This window comes from Malus sylvestris, chromosome 15, assembly GCF_916048215.2.
Source record: "Malus sylvestris chromosome 15, drMalSylv7.2, whole genome shotgun sequence".
Classification (NCBI taxonomy): Eukaryota; Viridiplantae; Streptophyta; class Magnoliopsida; order Rosales; family Rosaceae; genus Malus; species Malus sylvestris.
This window is the reverse complement of record NC_062274.1, coordinates 472,026-493,957: the sequence shown is the minus strand read 5'-3', so window position 1 is coordinate 493,957 and position 21,932 is coordinate 472,026. Positions and strand designations below refer to the sequence as shown.

Sequence of the window (21,932 nt, the reverse complement as noted above, 5' to 3'; positions counted from 1 at the left end):
GGTCGCAATCGCAAGACGCAGAAGTCAGCCGCGCACTCAACACAACATCAGCATATTTTACTCCTCGGCCGACGAGTTGGCACGCCCCCACATTCAACCGAAGGACGTAGTTAGCTCATAGATTACTCGGTCTGCGCGCCACATAGGCTTGGTAGTTTTTAGGGTCAACACTTGTATATGGTTAGGACTCAGTTACCATGCAGGGGAATAAACGATGAATTTTGTAGGTGCATTTTAGAGTGTTTCAATTAATATGATCAGAAAGCACGCCTTTTGCATGCGCGGTAACAGATCCCTGCAAGCAATTGATCCCGAAGTCACGCAACTGACACTCACACATATGGTGAATTCTTCTTGCGTGTTTATAATTCCATACGTAATGCGAATCATGAGAAAACTTCATTGTTTTCTCCTGCAGTATTAGCTGCAATGACCAGTTTATTTTTCTTTTTGCTTGGTTCTCTAGACCTGATATTCTCTACTGCCCAAGCAACTGTGAAGCTACCAAAAAATGTTACAATTCCTGCTGTTTTTATGTTCGGGGATTCAATCGTCGATACAGGCAACAACAACAACCTTGTAACAATTATTAAAAGCAATTTTCCCCCATATGGAAGAGATTTTATGGGAGGAGTAGCTACCGGAAGATTTGGCAATGGCAAGGTGCCCTCAGACATCTTTGGTGTGTAATAATCTCTTAATCATATATTATTATACATAATACAAGTCCTAATCAAATTAATTACTAATGTTATCGGCTACTAATTAATTCTTTTTTCAGTGGAGGAACTGGGAATCAAAAAACTTTTGCCGGCGTATCTTGATCCAAGTCTCCAAAAGAAGGACTTTCCCACCGGAGTAAGCTTTGCTTCAGGCGCTTCAGGATTCGATCCATTAACATCTGAGATGATGGTACACACATATGTACTCATTTTTTTTCTTGATTTTAGTCATATTTTGCTGAATAGTATGATAAAAAAATGATCATATTCAGTCTGTTATACCGCTATCAGAACAATTATGATAAAGTTTGTTTATTTTGTGTTTTTGATTGAGTGTTTGAATCGGTTTCTTTTTGGTAGGATAGTAGAGAAATTGAAAAAGATAACTTGGAGATTGGTTTCTGCTATGCAAATAATGCAGCAGCCTTGATTGAATAAGAAGAGTGATTTTTACACAAGAGTATGGTGCATTTCCATCACCCATACTTTCTACAAAAGGTGATTGACAAGAGGCCTTAACAACCATTAAGCCTTACTACTCCAGATTACATCTTAACCCTTCATTTTGGGGTTAAATGATTTAATCTGGAGTGTACATTTGTCACTCACACACTTACACAAACATTTAAAAACAAAACTAGCCGTTGGAGACTAGAACCCTTCATTTTCTTTCTTCTTCTTCGATGCAGATGACATCCTTTTGCTCGGGAGTATCTTGCTGCCTTCGACTCCCCGACTCCAGGAGCTGGTTAGCTTCCAACACTCCCTTCTAAACTGCTTCTGGGAGTCAATCCGAGCAAACCCCTCAGGTAATTGAATCTCTCCTTCGGTAGTGCTTTTGTGAATATGTCTGCGATCTGATCTTCTGTGCTGCAATAGATTAGCTTGATTGTGTTGTCTTGCAATGCTTCTCTGATGAAATGATATCTTCTCTTGATGTGTTTTGTTCTCTGATGAAATACTGGGTTTTTAGTCATGGCAATTGCAGAGGTGTTGTCACACAGAAGTGGTGTGGCTTCAACTTGCAATTCGCCAAAATCTTTAAGTATGAACCTTAGCCAAATGGCTTGAGATGTAGCTTCTGATGCACTTACATACTCTGCCTCGGCTGTGGACAGTGCAACACTTTGTTGCTTCACAGAGGCCCATGAAAAAACCCCTGATCCGAAAGTGAAAGCATAGCCCGATGTGCTTCTACTATCATCCTCACTGCCACCCCAGTCACTGTCACAGAATCCAATTAGAATAGATGACTTTCCCATCTCATATTTGATCCCATAATCAAGAGTTCCTTGCACATATCTTAGCACTCTCTTAGCCGTGCCCATATGTATCTTGCTAGGATTCTGCATAAACCTAGAAAGTAGGCTTGCTGAGAACATCAGATCCGGCCTTGTTGCTGTTAGATACAATAGACTGCCAACAATGCTTTTATAGAGACTAGCATCTGCAGGTTCACTTCCATCCTCCTTCTTGAGCTTCTCATTTGCAATTAAGGGTGTAGAAACTGGTTTGCAACCTTTCAAACCAAACTTTTCAAGCAAAGTTTCAGCATACTTCTTTTGATGAATAAAAATGCTACTTGCTTTTTGAATTACCCCAATGCCAAGAAAATGATGCAAGAGGCCTAGGTCAGTCATCTCGTACCTCTTCATCATTTCTTCCTTGAACTCTTCCATCATTGCAGCATCATTTCCAGTGTAGACAACATCATCCACATAGATTGAGACAATGAGTGTCTTGTTGTTGCTTTCTGTCTTGGTGTAGAGTGTAGCTTCACTAGGACTTTTCTGAAATCCTTTCTCAATGAAATATGAATCAATCTCACTGTACCAAGCTCTTGGAGCTTGTTTTAGGCCATAAAGAGCCTTCCTCAACTTGTACACTTTTTCTGGAAACTCTTGATTTGTGAACCCTTGAGGTTGTTCCACAAACACTTCCTCCTCTAGCACTCCATTTAGAAATGCAGATTTAACATCCAATTGATGCAACTTCCAACCCTTCTTGGCTGCTAGTGCTATCAAGGTCCTTATGGTGTCTAACCTTGCTACTGGAGCAAAGGTTTCATTGAAGTCTACACCAGGTTTCTGTGAGTAACCTTTGGCCACTAACCTGGCCTTGTTCTTTTGCACAGAACCATCTAGATTTAGCTTCACTTTGTACACCCATTTTACACCAATCACAGGCTTCTCACTTGGTCGATTTACAAGTTCCCAAGTGTCATTCTTTTCTATCATTTCAAGCTCTTCCTTCATTGCTTTCTTCCAAGCTTTGTCTTTCTCAGCTTCTTCATACGTTTCTGGTTCTACTACACAGTAATTACATGTAGCATAAATCTCATCCAGATTTCTCAATCTTACTGGAGTTGAACTAGGAGTTGTTGTCTGTGATTGACTTGATTGTGGACTCATAGTAGCTTGCTGTGGAGTCCCTTGTATGTCACCATTATCTGTGACTTCTTCTTGAACTGAGGTCTCTATAGGCTCCCTTGTTTGCCTTTTGTTTAGGTCAATTTGTAGAGAGACACTGTCCTTTTCCTCTACCATTGTATCCCAGTTCCACATTGAGTCTTCATCAAAGATAATATCCCTTGATAGGATTATCTTTTGAGTCAATACATTATAAACTCTGTATCCTTTCTCACTGGTACCATAGCCTACAAAAACACCCTTGTTACTTGATTTCTCCAACTTGTGCCTTAGTTGATGAGGGATGAGATTGTAGCATACTGAGCCAAACACTCTCAGATGCTTCACAGAAGGCTTCCTTCCACTGAACACTTCAAATGGAGTCTTCTTCTCCAATGCCTTAGTAGGACACCTATTCAATAGATACACTGAGGTGTTCACAGCTTCACCCCAAAATTTATAAGGCATGTTCTTCTCATGCATCATAGACTTAGCCATTTCGACTATAGTCCTATTCTTCCTTTCTGCAATCCCATTCTGTTGTGGTGTATATGCCACAGTGAGTTGCTTCTCTAACCCCACATCTTCACAAAATACATTGAACTCATGTGAGGTGTACTCACCACCCCTATCACTTCTTAGTCTTTTGATTTGGTATCCACTTTGCAATTCCACCATTGCCTTAAACTTCTTGAATATTGTGAATACCTCATACTTGAACCTCATGAAATACACCCAACACATCCGTGAATAATCATCAATGAAGGTTAGGAAATACCTGTTTCCACTGATTGTTGTTGTTCTCATTGGTCCACACACATCTGAGTGAATCAATTCGAGTGGCTTTGTTGCCCTCCAAGCCTTTCCAGCTTCAAATGAATCTCTGTGATGCTTGCCAAACACACACCCTTCACAGATTTCATTGCATTGATCCATTTTTGGTATACCTTGCACCATTTCATCCTTTTGCAGATTTTGTAAGCTTGTCATGTTTAAATGACCAAGTCTCTTGTGCCATAGTTTCATAGAACTTGTCACACTTGCTTTCTTTGCCACTTCTTCTAAGTACTTCAGTACAAGTGGAAAGCTTCTGTTTTTCACTTCCACTTTGGTCACCAAGTTTGATAGGGATCTGTCATCATAGATCTCAACCACAGTCCCCCCAAAGAGTAGGAAATAGCCATGCTCCATCATTTGACCCACACTAAGTAGATTCTCATCCAATCCAGGCACTAGCATCACCTCCCTTATACATCTTCTTCCTTTCTTGGTGTTGATAACCAGAGTTCCTCTTCCAGTGGCTTTGACAATGTTTCCATCACCCATTTTCACTTTTCCAGTGAAGTTTGTGTCGATGTCAATAAGTAAAGACTCATGTGCAGTCATGTGGTTGCTGCAGCCACTGTCAATGTACCACACTTCATTGTTTCTCTCCATTTTTGCATTGAAAGCACAGAACACATTTGCTTCTTCTTCCACTTGATTTGCACAGTTTACTTGTTGCACATTCTTTGATCTGCAGTCCTTCATAATGTGCCCAAACCTGTTGCATTTGTGGCATCTAGGCTTGTCCTTGAACCAACACTCTCCAAGGTGGAATTTATCACAGTGCTTACATTGCTGCTTGGTTCTTGGACCTACATTGGTGTTGCTGCCTTGGTTAGGTCTTGAGTTGTGATACCCTTTTCCTTCCCATTTCTTGCTTTTGCCCTTCCACTGTGGTTTCTGATTGCTTGCACTGGCTTGACTGCTAGATCCAACATTGAGTGTTTGAAAGGCTTTCTCAGGTGCAGAGTCAGCATGCCTCTCGAGCCTTTGATCAAAAGCTCTTAAGGATGCCATCACCTCTTGTACACTGAGTGTTTCAGTGTCTTTGGTTTCTTCTATAACACTCACTATTGAATCATAGGGTTTAGTCAAACTAATCAACAGTTTTTGGACAATTCTTTCATTAGGCAGTTCCTCACCATATGTTTTCATCTTGTTTACAACATCAAACAGCCTAGTGAAGTAGTCTTTTAACAGCTCATTTTCCCTCATTCTTGTATACTCAAAATCTCTTCTAAGGGACTGAAGTTTTACCTTTCTAACTTTGGTGTCTCCTCTGTATTCTTGCTGTAAAACTTCCCAAGCTCCCTTTGCAGTCTCTTCATTTGCTATCCTCGGAAAAATGGTGTCTGAGACAGCACTTTGAATGATTCCAAGTGCTCTAGCATCCTCCATCCGATTCTGCTTCAGTGTTTTGAGTTGTGTTTCTGTGAGATCCTCCTCTAGAGCATCGATCTCCATCTCAGGTAGTTCATACCCATGTTGAACCATATCCCATAGATCATAGGATTTGAAAATGGTTGTCATTCTTATTCTCCAAAAATCATAATTCTCCCCATCAAAGACTGGAGCTTTTAGCTCACTGCTACTGCTGGATCCTTTCATTTCCAGAATTGTTTGTTGATTATTGTTATAGAAGACACTACGTTGGTGCTCCCAAAGATCTTATCTTGCACAGATTACGCCCCGAAAGTTGTAAGATCAATAACAAAGCTCTGAGGCCATGATAAAGTTTGTTTATTTTGTGTTTTTGATTGAGTGTTTGAATCGGTTTCTTTTTGGTAGGATAGTAGAGAAATTGAAAAAGATAACTTGGAGATTGGTTTCTGCTATGCAAATAATGCAGCAGCCTTGATTGAATAAGAAGAGTGATTTTTACACAAGAGTATGGTGCATTTCCATCACCCATACTTTCTACAAAAGGTGATTGACAAGAGGCCTTAACAACCATTAAGCCTTACTACTCCAGATTACATCTTAACCCTTCATTTTGGGGTTAAATGATTTAATCTGGAGTGTACATTTGTCACTCACACACTTACACAAACATTTAAAAACAAAACTAGCCGTTGGAGACTAGAACCCTTCATTTTCTTTCTTCTTCTTCGATGCAGATGACATCCTTTTGCTCGGGAGTATCTTGCTGCCTTCGACTCCCCGACTCCAGGAGCTGGTTAGCTTCCAACAAATTACTACTGCTGAAAGAATACAAAGAGAAGCTGAAAAATTATGTTGGAGGAAAGAGAGCAAAGAGCATTGTAAGCAAGAGCCTACACTTTGTGGTAACAGGCAGTGACGACCTAGTGAATACCTACTTTCATACACCTGCACGCTCCTTGCAATACGATATAGATGCCTACACTGATTTTATGGTGGTCGAGGCTTCAGCCTTCCTGCAGGTATATACTTCAACTTCTCTGGTTCCAAGTATGTAAACATGTTATAAAAGCAGTACTAATTAAATATAAACTAAACTAAGGAATTATATGCATCGAGAGCACGGAGGATTGTCATTTCTGGGCTACCGCCGGTTGGATGTTTGCCATCAATGAGAACTGTAGACGGAGGTTCAGAAAGAAATTGTGTTGCGAGATACAATCAAGCAGCAGAGTTGTTCAACTCCAAGCTATCCGCGGAGGTGGACCGCCTTAACAAGCAGCTATTCCATGCCAAAGTGGTGGTTTTGATGGATGTCTACCGTCCACTCATGGATATCATCCTCAAGCCACAAAAATATGGTACTAATTCAATTATATCTACATTTTGCTTCTTTCATTCGAGCGATTTCTAATCCAATCGAAAACACACTTGGGTACAAATGTGACACACTCTCCTATCCAAGTTAATTACGTGAAGTCTGATGAATTTATGCATGCAGGATTTAAAGTTGAAGACAAAGGTTGTTGTGGAACAGGAAGAATAGAGGTAGTCAGATTGTGCAACCGATTGTCACCAAACACATGCAACAATACCAGAGAGTACGTTTTCTGGGACAGTTATCATCCAACTGAAAGAGTATACAAGTTATTAGTCCCAAAGTTACTCCAAAAGTGCATTAACGACTTATTCAGCCAAAGATAAAGGGATTATATACCTTGCTGAAGAACTTACTAATTTAGTCAAAATTAATCAGTATTTATTTATGTACTAATCATGATTTAGTTGGGGATGTATGCTTCATACTTGATGTTGATGGAGAAATAAAACAAAAGGGTATTGAATTTGAGTCATCAAAACAATGATTACAAAGGGGATATTGCGAACTTCTTCTATAGCAATTTAGTAACAGAATCTCAACAATTATAAGTTTTATATAAATACGTAGAGTTTGTGTTCCTGGAGAAAAATAACCCCTCAGCTAACCACTTGTCATGTTCTAATTGATTCTTAGCGAGTAACATTTATTATGTGCTATTTTCTTGTTGATAAGTCAACATAGTATTTTTCTGTTATGCGAAAAATTATAAGAAATCGTCAGAAATTATATATTTGAAAATCTCAGTTGCTGAAGTTATTAATTTTTACTATGTTGTCGATATCTGATTTTGACTAATTCAACAATTAAGATTTGAGTTATGGTCATTTTACCTAATTTTCTTAAAATGAATAAACATAAAATGCTAACTTTTCAACTCAAAAACAAGCGTGGCAAGGACCAGGACCAGTGTTTATATTTTAAGCAAAAAGAAAAAGAAGACGAAGAAAGCAAAATGAGAAAAGAAGGAAGTTCAGTGGACCAAATGCTTGCCGGCTTGCTGCTCTCGCGTTGAGTCTGGATTTTGAAATTCCAGCGGTTTAGGTATGTAAAAAACCCTCGGAGTTTCCGAAAAATCGCTTCCAGTAATACTTCGTTGGCTGGGTCAGTAGGTGTTGGTAAGGTTTCTAAGATGGAACCCGTAGCTTTTGTTTCAGACAAGATACGAGGCTTCACGAAATCGACCCAGGAACTGTTCGGCAGCCTCGTCCATGGCCGCCCTCAGCCTTCAGCTCGCCGACATCCGGTATTTCCGAAAATGCTCCTTTCCATTTTTGTCACATATATTTTTATGTTTTAATTCGTTTTGCTGTTTGCTTGATCAGATTTAATTAGTTAATAACCAACCTTAAGCGAAGCTGATAGTAATTTGATTTGAAATACTAGAGCACCCATGGTGAGAAATTTTGGGGAATGTTCTGCTACAAGTGCTTTTATTGGAAGAAATTCAAAATTCAAGTGTGGCAGCCTGGCAGGTGCTTCTCCGGAATGCACTTATAAGTGCCTCTATAACCCAGAAGCATTTTTAGTTTCTGCTGCTAAACACTGCTAAAAGCAGTTTTGATTATATGAATTGAAAGCACTTTTGGCAATTCCAGAAGCATTCCGAAACAAGCTTTTATTCAGATTATATAGATGACTAATAAAGCACTAAGCTATTAAACACTTATATGCGGATGAGGTTGATCTCTTGGGGGCATTCTTACTTGTGCTTAATGTTGGTATATGGTCCAGCCCATGATCAATGTTCTAGATTATTCTAGTAAGCAAGTGAGGTGGTTGGAGCATGCTAGACAATTCTAGCATGTTATTAAGTTGATGGAAGAAGCTAGAGAGTATTAGCTTCCTTGGTTGCAAACGGAAAGATCTAGAAGCTACAATTTTGTGGCTAGTCTAGATCTTTCTATGCCAGAGGTTTGAAGAATACAATGTAAACTAGTAGAATGCAAAACCCTCACCTATAAATATGGGTGTGATGTTGTAGTGAAGTAACCAATTAAGAACCAAGTGTGAGTAGCAAAGGATCAAGTCCAAAGCTAGAGTTCCACTCCAAGAGTGAGAGTGAGAGTGAGAGTGAGAGTGTTCCACTACACATTGTGAGTGAAGTTTAGAGTGATAGAAAGTGTATGTCATACTTTCTTGTATCCATCAAGCCTTGTCTTTGGCTTGGTAAGACTACTCTTGTTGTACTCATCTTTTTTCATGTAGTGAAGACTGATCCTTGTTTCGTGGACGTAGGCATAAATTGCCGAACCACATAAATTCTTGGTGTCCATTTTCTACTTTACCTTGAGCATTCTCTATCTTGTAGTACCGACATTCCTAACACTTAATAGTGAGGATGAGGTTGATCACAGCTCTGATGCTCTTACTCGAGCCGGAATGAGAACTGGGGTTGATTCGAGGTTTGTTTTTTAAACTACTGTTAGGGAGAATGATACGCTTGTTGCAGAATTCGTGGCCGGCCAAAGGCACAAGAGTGGGCATTGATCTTTCAGAATGCCCACCTTCTCTAGCAAAAGCTTCCTATACGGCAAATGGTAGCAACTGGTTGTCTGTAATTGCAATTCCAGTGGGAGCTCAGTGCAGGGATGTTGCGGTTATTACTAGTCCTCTCACCAGGTATTACACGCATTGATGTCAATGGTTTCCTAGATTGTTTCCAGTATTCCTTTTCCTTTTCTTTCTGATAAGATATGTATGCATCAGTGGAAATTGGAATGCTTTTCAGGTGCTTATTTGATAGTATTATGGTCATGACTCACAAAGTAATATCTACCTAACGATTGTATCTGTTTGCTTACAGAACATTTAACGCTTACATAATTTGCATATGGCTTACTCGGTGTTTATCCTAGTCCGTGATCTTTTCGGTTCTTTAAGTTTATTTTGAGAATCAGCTAGGGTCACCATATCATTGGTAAGAGTGTTTATTTTGCGGCAATCATGCCTGAAAAGTTTTCATATTTTGGTGTTACATCGGTCTTGTTATGGATTTTAGTAAATCAGAGATGATTTTCTTTTCTCATGACAGGGGAAGGGCCTTACTGATCTTTCATCATTTGGGCCACTGGCAGTGCAATTGGCTTAATGGTGAAAAAAATCAAATGTTGTTGCTTCCTTGGCTCAGTTTGTTTCCGTACTGGCAATGCAACCGAGTTCAGGTAGGGTTGGGCGCTGCTTGAGCACCTTTGAGCAAATTGTCTATCAACTTCCTAGAGGAGCAAAGCTCTCGCTTCTGGGTCTATCAACTACCTAAGTTATCAGGTGAATGTGGGGAGCATAGAATTGGAGCTATTACAATTCCTTTTAGCAGTTTGGTGCATCGCAAATCCCCCGAGACAATGATTGAAGCCCTTGTTCCACCCCTAGGAACAAACTCACAGGACAATCGGTCAACTGGATCTGTTGCTCTGATGTTGGAATCAGAACTTGATGAGTTCACAAAGCTTGGGGGTTGGATTGAGATGAAGCAGTCGAATCCCAAACATTTAGAATGGGCTGTTACCGTTGCTGATGATTCGGAAGATTCAGTTGGATGGGGAATAGGTTTAAATGGGATATTTGACTTCATCTTCCTGACATTTTGCCATCCAAACATTTGATTTGTTGAACCTTCAATTTGTGCTCAAAACTCACATGACAAGAACTCTATTACACGTTTTAAAATTAACGCCACATACGTGTTATAGAGCTGACAACATTTTCAATATAGTCAATAATGCACATCATTTGATTTGGTTTACAGCTTGTTATTAATAAGGGTGCTTCTGATCTTCATATTGAGATGGATTTCAAGGCTATTGTTATGTTGTTGAAGCAAACCCAAGTTGATAATTTTCATCCTTTGGAGACAATTATGCATAACCGCAGATTAATGATGAGATAATTGAGGAGGTGTGAATTGAATCATATTTACAGAGAAAAGAATATTGTGACGGATCAGTTGGCTAACTGAAGTTATAATATAAATATTGGTGGTCTTGTATTTGATCATGTTTGAATTAAATCAGCTCTTATTGATGATGCTGCTGGAGTCTCTTGGACTCGTTTTGTTGTTGTTTTGTAGTTCTCTTTGGGTTGTAATTGATAGGATTTTTACTACTCATGTGAACGGGCTTAAATCTCCTATTTTACTTGCAAGAATCACAAGGTTATTGTAGTATAAACGGATCTCGCAAGGTCGTCTCCACAGGGACTATTAAATAATTCGAAACTAATCAGATTCTATTTAATTATTGTAAAGTAGAAATTGAAGTGATTGATTTTATAACCTAATTAAAATAAAAACGAAATTAATGAATTAAAATAAACAATCTCCAATATTAGAGCTAGAGAGAAAAGAAAACAGTTTTGGGAGAATAAAATTAAGAAAGCACTAGGGTTCCACCATCACCTAGCAATCCTATAAATTTTTAGGCATTACTTATGATCTATACATGCCACTTTGAAGGTTAGATTTTCCTAATTCATATTCTACTTGGAACCTCCAACATAGAACGTATATCTAACATGCAACCCGTCCGGACGTTCGGATCAAATCTGAACATGAAAGACTCATTATGCTTTATGAAAATCATTTGAAAAACCATGCAATCCTTAAGACGTGATATTCATTCATCCTAAGTGAAATTACAATTATTAATCACAAGAAGCCAACGTCAATTTCAGGGAACCTTCCGACCAAAATTGCATCAAATTACTTTTCTAAAGATCCTAATGGTGATCAGGCATTAAGACAATTAAATAGTTTTTATCCCGGTAATTAACAATTCAAAGTATGCATGCAATCAATCATAAGCAATTAAATAAAAATCACATATTCATGCTAAGGCTCAAGGTTTCGCCCTAGCAAAAGAAATTAGTTCTGCATATTCATAATTGAAATCATAGAAAATATTACTAAGAAAAGGATTGAAAACACCTTAGAGTAGAAAATCTTCAAGAACCCTAGCAATTCTCTCTGTCTTCAAAATTGCATAAAAGAAAGCCTAGTCTAATATGGTAGACGGCCAAGCAATATAACTGCTAAGCCACCACACAAACCCTAGGAAACTAAAATTAATTCCAATAAAATAGGAAACATAACCCTAAATTAAATGGTAAAATTCGCCTAAAATCTGAACAGCCACGTTTTGGACTCATAAGCTGCTCCAAAACTGGCCCAATATAGCTGGATTTAATGTTTGGAATATTCTAAACACTTCTTCAGAAGGCCACGAACCAATCTGAGGTCATCTTGGGCTCCAAAAACGCAATTTAAGCTCAAAAACGTCATTTTCCAGCACTGCGCATTGCTTCTTTATTTTATCGCCAGAAAATAACCGCTTGATGGAAAAATCCCAAATTTTGATACGATCAAGCTAAGTGACTCATGAACGTCCTCCAACTGGAATTACTCCAAAATTCGTCCATTTGGTCCTGTTTTGCTCCAGAGGAAGTCGAAAGTCCTATATTAAAAATACAATTCAAAGTATCAAAATTCTTTCAAAATATTTACCAAAATATACTAAGATTAGGGTAAAATATATAATATAAAATCTACTCATCAGTAATCTCCTTTCTTCACCCAAAAAAATAATAATAATAATGAAAAAAGGTTTGAAAACTTTGAGTTTTAATGATAAGGACAAAATAAATGATAAAATAAATAGTATCAATATTGAATTTTTAGTGTAAAAATATGATTTTTTGTTAAAGTAAATAATATCAGCATTAACTTTTTAATGTAAAAATGTAATTTTTTCGTTAAAATAAACCGTACTGGAAATTTTTCAATAAAATTCTCCAACAAATAAAAATGAGAGTGAGAATTATTTTAACTATTCCAATCATGTCGTAGGCCATCAAAACATATATGCCTTTTATAAAATTACTAAATTATTAAATAAAAATATTATATTAGAATGAGAAGCTAGTTGTCGGGCTTCTTATAAAATTACCTTGTTTTGTTTTTCCTCCAAATTCTCCAGTTCTCTATCAAATCCCAATATCATCTCTCTCTCTCGGGTTTTCGGGTTAAGGCAGCAATCCAAACGATGTCGTCGGAGAGGAAGATAACTCTGAAGAGCTCGGACGGGGAGACTTTTGAGGTGGACGAGGCGGTGGCTTTGGAGTCTCAGACGATAAAGCACATGGTGGAGGACGATTGTGCCGACAATGGGATCCCTCTGCCCAACGTCACCAGCAAGATCTTGGCGAAGGTCATCGAGTACTGCCGGAAGCACGTCGAGGCCGCTAAGCCCGAAGAACGCCCCGCCGTCGATGAAGACCTCAAGGCTTGGGACGCCGAATTCGTCAAGGTCGACCAGGCCACGCTTTTCGATCTCATCCTGGTCTGCTTCTTTTTTCCTCCTTTTTCGATTCTGCTGTTGCAGTTCGATTACTTTACAGCTTTATTACCTTAGGGTTTCTGATTATCTGATTTCTGATTGCTAAGTCTTGATGTTTTTAGAAACTTTTAGGGGAATAAATTCATGAATTTGTTTGTCTAATTATTAAATATTTTTTAATTATTTTTCGTGCTTATATATTTACTAATCACTTGATGACTACAAGATTACAACGGGCCTGTTTGGCAGAAAAAATTTAGAAGTGCTTCTGGGTGTGATAGGAAGTGCTTCTTTAGGAAAGCACTCCCAAGTGCTTCTGAAGCCCTTGGATTTTTAATATTTTTACTTGTCTCTAGGCTCTAGCAAAGGATCTTATGAACGTGCCCAATGTATGTTTCTTTGTACTATGACGTATTTCTGTATTCTGTTGGTAGTAAAACTAATTGAGAAAACATGTTATTGAGTTGTGTTGTTTATAGGCTGCAAATTATTTGAACATAAAGAGCTTGCTGGACCTGACTTGCCAAACAGTGGCGGACATGATCAAGGGAAAAACACCTGAGGAGATTCGCAAGACGTTCAACATTAAGAACGACTTTACTCCCGAGGAAGAGGAGGAGGTCCGCAGGGAGAACCAATGGGCTTTTGAGTGAAGGGCCTGGAGATGAACTCTTTTATGAGCTGTGGTTGTGGAGTGCTGTTTCTATCTGTTATCTGAAACGTTTCGTGACTTAGTTTCTATCTGTTATCTGAAACGTTTTGTGACTCAGTGAAGTCCTTTACGACTGTTATTTTCTTCCACCTCACTTCTAGCTCATCTAGACCTGCAAACTGCGATGTTAAGTGGTTCTCTTTTGTTATGATAATATATTTAAAATGTGGTTCTTACTCTATCTTCAATCTTGTCTTCTGATTTGATTGATTGTTTAGGCAGAATGAATTTCCAATTTGATATGGCCTCTTTGATTTTACCCAAATCATTGCATTTTAGTTTATGTGTATAGATTGTAGTCTTTTCCAATATAATTGGAAACTGGCATTGGTAAGGCCGGATTGTGATGAAACCATAGTGAGTCGGATGTGGTGATTAGGGAAGATGAATGATTGAAATAAAGAGTGGCTTCTGCTGTAGGCAGGGGCTTCCCCTTCCAAATTGACTGTGGAGGTCAGCTTAAGTTTTCATTGAAATCCTTTGGAGTCATTTCATGACATGCCAATCTCTTGATTTCTTGTGGTGTTGCATTTGATTAGCAGGTCGGGGTTTTATTTTGTGTTATCATTTCATTTAGCAGGTATTCGCGGGTTTTACATTGTCAGCAGCTGTTTGCTATATTATTAGGTCAGCTGTTTATTGCAGAGGCTTTCACAGTTAGACCGCTAGGCGCATCCACAGTAGCGCTGAAGACCGTTTCGCCATCTCCTGCAACGTTCGTAACCTTCCTGGTTACGTTCTTGCTCTTTTTTCCATTAAAGTTGGAAATTGCTATTGAAGGGTAGTTGATGTTGGATATGTAATCAGCATTGGAGTCCTTGGGGCAAGAAAATTCTTTGGGAACAGTTCTTGAGATGGTTTTAATTTTCGATAAGTCGTAGCCATAGTAGCACAGGTAGTTCAAGTAGTCAACGGTTTCGGTTTCATAAACCAGGCCTGGTTGTAAGGGTCCGGTTGTCGTCACTTCCCCTGCGCCATAATCATACGGCGTGGCTGTCGAATTTTTCTCTGTAGTAAATGGGATTCCCAGATTGTTTGTTTGAGATGCTGCAAAGAAAGAAAGTTGCATTTGAACTTCCGAGCTCACAAGTAAAACATGCTGTGAAATAAGAATCTCGACCTGTGGTGATGATCGCTGATCTGATCGCAGAGGGACTCCATGTTGGATTTTGAGATTTGACAGTGGCCGCTATCCCCGAAACATGGGGGCATGCCATGGAAGTCCCCGAGAGGATATTGAATCGCGGCGGATCCTGTCCTTCTAGAGCGACAGACGAATCATTGCCCTTCCATGGTGCAAGAATGTTCACACCAGGTGCTGCAATATCAGGCAGCAAACAAACTACGTTAGAAATATTGGTATTCTCTTTTCTTGGAAAATTAGGTATCGGAAATGAGAAGCCAGCTGGCTTGCCTTGAGAATGTTCCTTGTGCCGGATGCAGGTCCTCTGGCTGAAAATTTTACGACGATGGGCGCTGGTTTATACTTCGTCACCGTCACTGTTGGTAAGATGGTTGCAACTGGGTTTCTTGACAAATAAGTAATCGATTAATTTTGAGATGAAGGTCCAATTGATGAAGTTAAATTTGGCTTGGTTTCAGAGTTAGGGTTACCTGGTTGAGTTGATATAGGAGAGGATTTCTTGACCGTCCTTTACACTGATGACGGTTGCCGGAAGTGCTACGTATGTACCTGCAGCTACCCCCGGATGTTCTACTTGAAAAATGACACCTACTCCGCCCAGACTCTTCACTGTGTCAATCTGGCCATTCCTCGAAGAATCACCGCCGGTGTCACACAGAACAATCTTCCCCTTGATCTTTTCTGCCTCGATGGAATTTACTTCGCAGTTTCTGAAAAATGTACATGAAGCAATGTGATCGGAGAATCACAGATATCCAATCAGAAATTTTAGGGATGGAGCCTGAAATCGCATTACTACCTTGCACTAAGTTCATTAGCGTCATGTGTGCCGGCAGACAGAGCATAAACCAACGGGTAGACAGGCAGTTTTTCGAGTTTGGAAAAATTTATGCCTCTCCCCTTGATCACCTTGCCCCCTCCCAACAGCACATCAGACTCAAAATCTCGGTCAATGGTCGTGGCGCCAACTGTCAAAATCCAAGGTGCGACGTTCACAACGGTTTCAGGGTAAGGGCCACCATTTCCGGCGAAGCAGACAACGGCAATCCCCTGCTCCACTGCATGGAATGCTCCGATCGCAATGGGGTCATTGCTCAACTCCGGCGCAGACCAACTGGCTGAACCAAGCGAGAGGGATAGAACGTCCACCCCGTCCGCAATCGCGTCGTCAAAGGCAGCTAAAATGTCGGAGCCGCGACAACCTCCATCCGAGCATACCTTGTACATGGCGATCCTTGAACCCGGGGAGCCTCCTATGGCAGTCCCAGCTGCTACTCCGTAGTAGGACGCGCCTGGTACAGCGGTCCCTGCTGCTGTTCCTGCCACGTGGCTGCCGTGTCCCAGTGTATCCCTTGGTGAATCAATCTCTGTCGTGCCATCAGATTCAGAAGTGTTATAAAACCTTGCTCCTATCAACTTCCTGATCGTTCATCATAAAAATAACAGATTGTTAAGTACCTATAATTTCACGAAATAAATCAATTTTCGTAACACATTTAAATGATGAGTTAGTAAATTACCTATTACAGTTGGAGGAATTGAAATCATGGGATTTCATGCACGTTCCTTTCCACCGTGACGGAACCGGACCCGTATCTTTGTCATTGAAGCTCTCCGACTCGGGCCATATACCTAGATTCAATTTTTGGTTTCGTTATTAATCTAATTGACTTGCGAACCTTAGTCAATTCATGTGTGTCATCCTTGCGCGTGAAACATGCTAATTTTCTCCGTATTGTTCCAATTTTACTGTAAGGACAATCTCAATTTTGTTACCTGTGTCCAAAATACCGATAATGGTGTCAGATCCATCGGTGGTAACTGATGAAACTCTGTCCGTGGTTTTTGAGTTAAGATTTGAGTCGATTTTTAAAGCAGTTTGATACTTGAGGAAATCCCAAGAATGAGTAGTGTGGAGTTTCAATAAGGGATCGGGAAATACTGATACAACTCCAGGTTTTTCAGCAATGGATCTCGCCTCTTCGTTCGAGAGACGAGCCGCGAACCCTGAGAAACCATGCTTGTATGTGTACACCACTGCATTTGGTTTCCTGCACCCACAAATATAACCCTTACTATTCAACTTTCAACTTCAAGTAATTTCGTCTTACAATAAACATATGAAATCAAAATTTTAACGACAGAATAAAGTAGTAAAGTTTAGGAAGGGGGGACAGCTTAACTAGCTCCAATTTAGTAGGATAACCTAATTAATTAGTAAACAGACAGACACGTTAATCATATTAGTTCCAAGCTAAAGGTAGTTCCAATCTTCATCTTCATGTTACACGTACGTGTACATGATTAAATGGACAGCCTGATTATACTTAAAAATATACGTAGAATTACCGACCGTGTTCTGACAGAGCTGAGAAGCTGAGCATGATCATCCTTTAAGGAAGAAAGATCATCACTACTTGTTGATGAGACTGCCGCGGAACCCATGTACACGATATAAACGCGGTCGCTCCGACTCCATCTCCCGGCATTCTGATCATCACCATCAGCTGCTTTGGTTTGTACATGAAACGAGACGATGATCAGGAGCACGAGAAAAGTACCGAAAGACGTGAAAACGGAGATGTTTTTTATGCGCATTTTGATCTCTCTCTTGTTCATGCACTTCACTCTGCTAAGCTAGCTAGCTAAGAGATTGTTTTTGTACCTGGGTAGCTAATTCACTGGTGTCATATATATATATATATAGAAGATAAAAGGTGACAGGACGAGGATTACGTACTTAAGTGGTTAAGAGGAAAGATCTTAATTGGGCTACATACGTCAAGTCAATAGTGGGATTAGTAGGCTATATCTCTAGAACCTAGACTCTAAACCCACCCATATTAATCAAATTATTGCGCTCTTATCTTGCTTAATTTTATAATCTGATTTCCATTAATTGCCACATCGTTCATCTATATTGGATTAATTGGATATCGGGGTGGTGGAGGCCGGTACAGTGGTGATGGTATTGGTACGTAGTAGTATTCCTAATCCTAATTTGAGAAACTTTATAGAAATTGAAAATACAAGTTATGTAGTGTATTATTTCACGCGTTATAATAAATATCTAACTGAAAATAGTTTACAGAGCACGCCATTGCCATTATACTATTATTAGCAATCTAAGCATAAATTTTGATAACAGGTTATTTATCAACAACTCAACTGAACAATGACCCCATTATATATGCACATGCACTTTGAATGGTAAGGCTAATTTCTTGCATAGTAGGATTGAAGAAATTTCGGATATATTTATCTTTTTTCGGTCGAATATTTGTATCAGATTTATCAGTGGACTTGCTTAATCCTAGAATCTGTGTGCTGACTCACACGCTTACACTTCTGTAATGATATTTTGTGGGGTGTAAGGCTAAAGTATTCTTTAAAGTGCGTTTTGAACTGATTTGAGTGCTATTTAACTATGGCCTATTTTCACGTGCCTTTGAGTCATTGGCTAACAGCCTAATTAACTATACCCCCTTTAATCCGTGATTACTTTGACTATACAAGCAAGAAGGTTGAAGCAAATGCCCCCGTTACAAACCTCATGATTAAATCCCCTTTAAATTGGATGGTTTTAATGCCAACTATATTGATGTTTCTTGTAATGTCGAGCTATGCATGTGATTAAGTTGAGATAGTAGCGGTGTGATTAGTAGTAACACACTGAACTATCTATTAAACTTTAACAATGACTTAAAGTATCCCAAAATCAATAACAGACTACCATGTGAAAATAAACTTACACATTATATTATACTATTGGCTTAAAACGTCACAGTAATATTGATAGGATGCATATAAATCCTTCTCTCTCAAAATACAAACAAAATTAGGAAGGTGGTTTGAATGCACGTTTGTGGTGCGTGCGAGATAAGCATGTATAGTGGTTGTGGACTATACTTTATGCTATATTCACATGTTTGAGTATTGACATCAATCTGAAAACGAAATGATTAGTGGTTATTTAGATACAAGAAACCCCATTCCCACCCTTATGAGTTATATTTACAGAATAGCTGCAGCCTTCCTCAAATCTTACAAGTGATTACTCTCGATCTCATCAAAACATGTCACATACTCAATGCATCATATACTCAATAGTGCTCCACTACGTACTCCACTACTATTTCCATTTTTCCATTTTTTTCTTATTTCTCTAGTTATACTAGTAGAACTCACATCGTTCTAGCTATTCTTTCTTCTTTTTTTCTTCTTTTTTTTTTTTAACTCCATGAACCTCAAAATTTGTACCCTTCTTAGATTAAGAATTCCATGCTAATAATAATAATAATAATAATAATAATAATAATAATAATAATAATAATAATAATAATAATAATAATAAAATGTTTCCAAAAAGAGAGTCATGTTTAAAATTTTCTTTTAAAAATGAAAATGTATTTCTGAGTTATAATCTTATAGAAGTGTTTATTGAAGAAGAAGCACTTGATAGATGCTTAATCATGTAATACGTTCAAGTGTTTCTAATGAAACCACTTATAGCATAAGTGCATAATTATGAAGCGAAAAGCCCAAAGCCCAAAGCCCAAAGCCCAAAGATAAGGCAAAATGGTTAAGTGCTCCACTTCAAGTGGTAGTATTAAGGATTTTGCACCAGCCAAGATACAAAGTTGCGTCTCGGCACTCTGTACTTAACTCCAACGCTTTGGTGGTATCAATTTTAATGGAAATCGCTTTCGTTCTTGTATTCACACACAATTCATCCAACAACTTACCTTCTTCTCTCCGTGCCCTCAATAGTTCATGAGGAATATGTGTTTCTAAAAGATTTTTTTATGTTGTGCATAATCTCCAAATTAGTTCTATACATTTGACAAACAATTAGAAAAACAAACGCAATAACTAAATAATGACGAGCCACATTAGTTAGCCTTAAATTTTGTATTAGTGGATGGAATCCCTCCATAAGCGTTAGTTTTCTCTTAATAGTGCGCAATTAGCTTGCTTAAATCTTAGCAAGAATTCCATTAAAGCAATTTTAATGGAAAACAACCTTGATGATCCTACATCTGACAAAAACTTTATTCTATTCACTTTCTAACAGTTCCTCGTTTGCGTACGGTCTCCTTAAAAGCAAGCATGCTCAACGATATACTTTGCAAACTAAATTACCTACAACACTGCAGGAAAGGGAACAATCAAAAACCAAATTAATTTGACTGTAAATTTCAAACAGAAAATAATGCCAATAAAATTTTAATTTATCCAATCCAATTAATAGTTTTTAAATTACCCAATTAGGTTTAGCGTTTGGACACACAGCCGAAACGAGTGAGGTCTGTTATAACTTATAGCAAGAAATGAAATAATATGATTAGTAACATTGTCCGGAACTTGCAGATGCCACAAACTTACTGTTGCGAGCCAAATTTATAATGATTTTCTCTTCTAATTTTCTAAGAAAATTGGGTCTTCCATGTATGCACATTAAATACAAATACAGTAATTATACGTATAACAAAGAGAAACTCATAAACCAAGGAGACTAGAAATTTTAGCGTAGCAGAGCACAACTTACAGAATAGCATTTTCACATGTAAGCCTTTGATAACATCGCACTTGGGAAAAACACGTCAAACTCAATACTTAATAGAAAAATGAAAAAGATGAATTATGCCATTTAATTTAACAGTGATTACATTACGGGTAGGTTCTAGAGGGTTTGGGCTGGGTTGGCTTCACCATAGAATCCCACTGTTTCTTTCGTGTAGCAGAACATAAAATAAACTTAATACGTGTCAATCAATGATAGAAACCACACATAAAATAGAGGTAGAAATTTTGAACTGACTTTTTTGGGGTTTTGAATTTTGATGACAATTTAGTATATGGGTAATTTTTGCTTTATTTCAGGGTAAAGCAAGAAGAAAAACGGCTCGACTACCGCAACTGGGCGGGCCACTACTTTGAGTAGGGAGTCGGCCCAAATTGAAAACTATAGAGTCCAAAACCCTCATCGTGTCCATGGACTTTGTGATGATGCAATCCCCACAGATCACGATTACCGTACATGAACTCTGACATCGACCAGGCAGCGAAGGACCTCCTAATTTTTCTTTTCTTTCATTTCTTCTTATTTGAATGATTACGGTTTAATCACGTCAACATATTATATTAATTTTTTTATAAAGATAATAAGACAAAAAGTAATATGTGAGAGGAGGGGAGGAAAAAGAATGAGAATAGGAGGGAAGCGAATCTTACTTAAAGAGTAAACGAAGCAATTCTCGGTGTGTCGGTCGGAATTCGGCTACCTGACAGTCATTGTTCAGCTCAAAATATAAGAGGTGTATTTAATTTTTTTTAACATACTTTACAAATTAAAAGTAAAACACATCAGTTCGTCCACCCTTATCCGTAATTTTATCAAAAAGTGAAAAATTAAACCACCAGACCGTTCTCTGTGCTTTTATATTGTGTTTGATAATTAATTAATTGCAATTTGGCAAGAGTGGTATGCTTATCTCTTCATCAATAATTAAGTAATTGCAATTTGCAAAAGCATTTCACCAAATTGATCCCTCCCCCACATCAAACTTAAAAATTGCATTCCCACAACCCTTCAGTCCAGAGAGATGATTACCGAGAATATTATAATTACATGTTAGTGAAGTGTGAGTGTGAACTGTCAATGAAGCAAACAAAAATTGTTTTATAATTGGACCAACTTGGTGATTTGATTATATTAACAATTTTCTTGAGATGATAATTGATAAGCGTACCGTATTTACGTTATTTTATGTCACGATATATTAATTTACACCACAAGTAAACTAATATAATAAGTGAACAACGAGTCTTTGGTTAGTTATATTTGTCTTCATAAAGAGGTTTTTCAATTCCCATGATCATGAATGACAATAACAATATATATTTATGGTTAACTTGATACCTAACTGTGACGTAATTTGATTAAGCATGCATTGTAATTATCTTATAATTTGTAAAAGAATGATAATAATGTAACGAATGTACTAGCTAGCTACAAGCTATGTCAGTTG

At 38.3% G+C, this 21,932-nt stretch overlaps 2 protein-coding genes and 3 pseudogenes across 2 annotated transcripts; 3 read left to right on the top strand and 2 right to left on the bottom strand.

The window, feature by feature from the left end:
- The first annotated feature begins 410 nt into the window (after positions 1-410).
- Positions 411-7,221, top strand: LOC126603378 (GDSL esterase/lipase EXL1-like). The gene is made up of 6 exons (XM_050270202.1): positions 411-682; positions 782-912; positions 995-1,021; positions 6,151-6,357; positions 6,438-6,696; positions 6,837-7,221. The coding sequence occupies exons 1-6, from the start codon at positions 430-432 to the stop codon at positions 7,037-7,039; spliced, it is 1,080 nt and encodes a 359-aa protein (XP_050126159.1). The 5' UTR covers positions 411-429; the 3' UTR covers positions 7,040-7,221.
- Positions 7,222-7,612: 391 nt separating this feature from the next.
- LOC126605718 (uncharacterized) lies at positions 7,613-10,458 on the top strand (annotated as a pseudogene).
- Positions 10,459-12,638: 2,180 nt separating this feature from the next.
- On the top strand, positions 12,639-13,938 carry LOC126604646 (SKP1-like protein 1B). Its single transcript, XM_050271929.1, has 2 exons — positions 12,639-13,048; positions 13,525-13,938. The coding sequence occupies exons 1-2, from the start codon at positions 12,752-12,754 to the stop codon at positions 13,696-13,698; spliced, it is 471 nt and encodes a 156-aa protein (XP_050127886.1). The 5' UTR covers positions 12,639-12,751; the 3' UTR covers positions 13,699-13,938.
- A 368-nt stretch (positions 13,939-14,306) lies between these two features.
- On the bottom strand, positions 14,307-17,953 carry LOC126604645 (CO(2)-response secreted protease-like; annotated as a pseudogene).
- Positions 16,567-16,678, bottom strand: LOC126606077 (U6 spliceosomal RNA; annotated as a pseudogene).
- Positions 17,954-21,932: the final 3,979 nt, after the last annotated feature.

Coding starts and splice junctions, on each gene's coding strand:
- LOC126603378 (XM_050270202.1), top strand. CDS start 430: ATGACCAGTTTATTTTTCTTTTTGCTTGGTTCTCTAGACCTGATATTC. Junction 913..994: donor CATTAACATCTGAGATGATG/GTACACACATAT, acceptor GATCATATTCAG/TCTGTTATACCGCTATCAGA. Junction 6,697..6,836: donor CCTCAAGCCACAAAAATATG/GTACTAATTCAA, acceptor TTATGCATGCAG/GATTTAAAGTTGAAGACAAA.
- LOC126604646 (XM_050271929.1), top strand. CDS start 12,752: ATGTCGTCGGAGAGGAAGATAACTCTGAAGAGCTCGGACGGGGAGACT. Junction 13,049..13,524: donor CGCTTTTCGATCTCATCCTG/GTCTGCTTCTTT, acceptor TGTTGTTTATAG/GCTGCAAATTATTTGAACAT.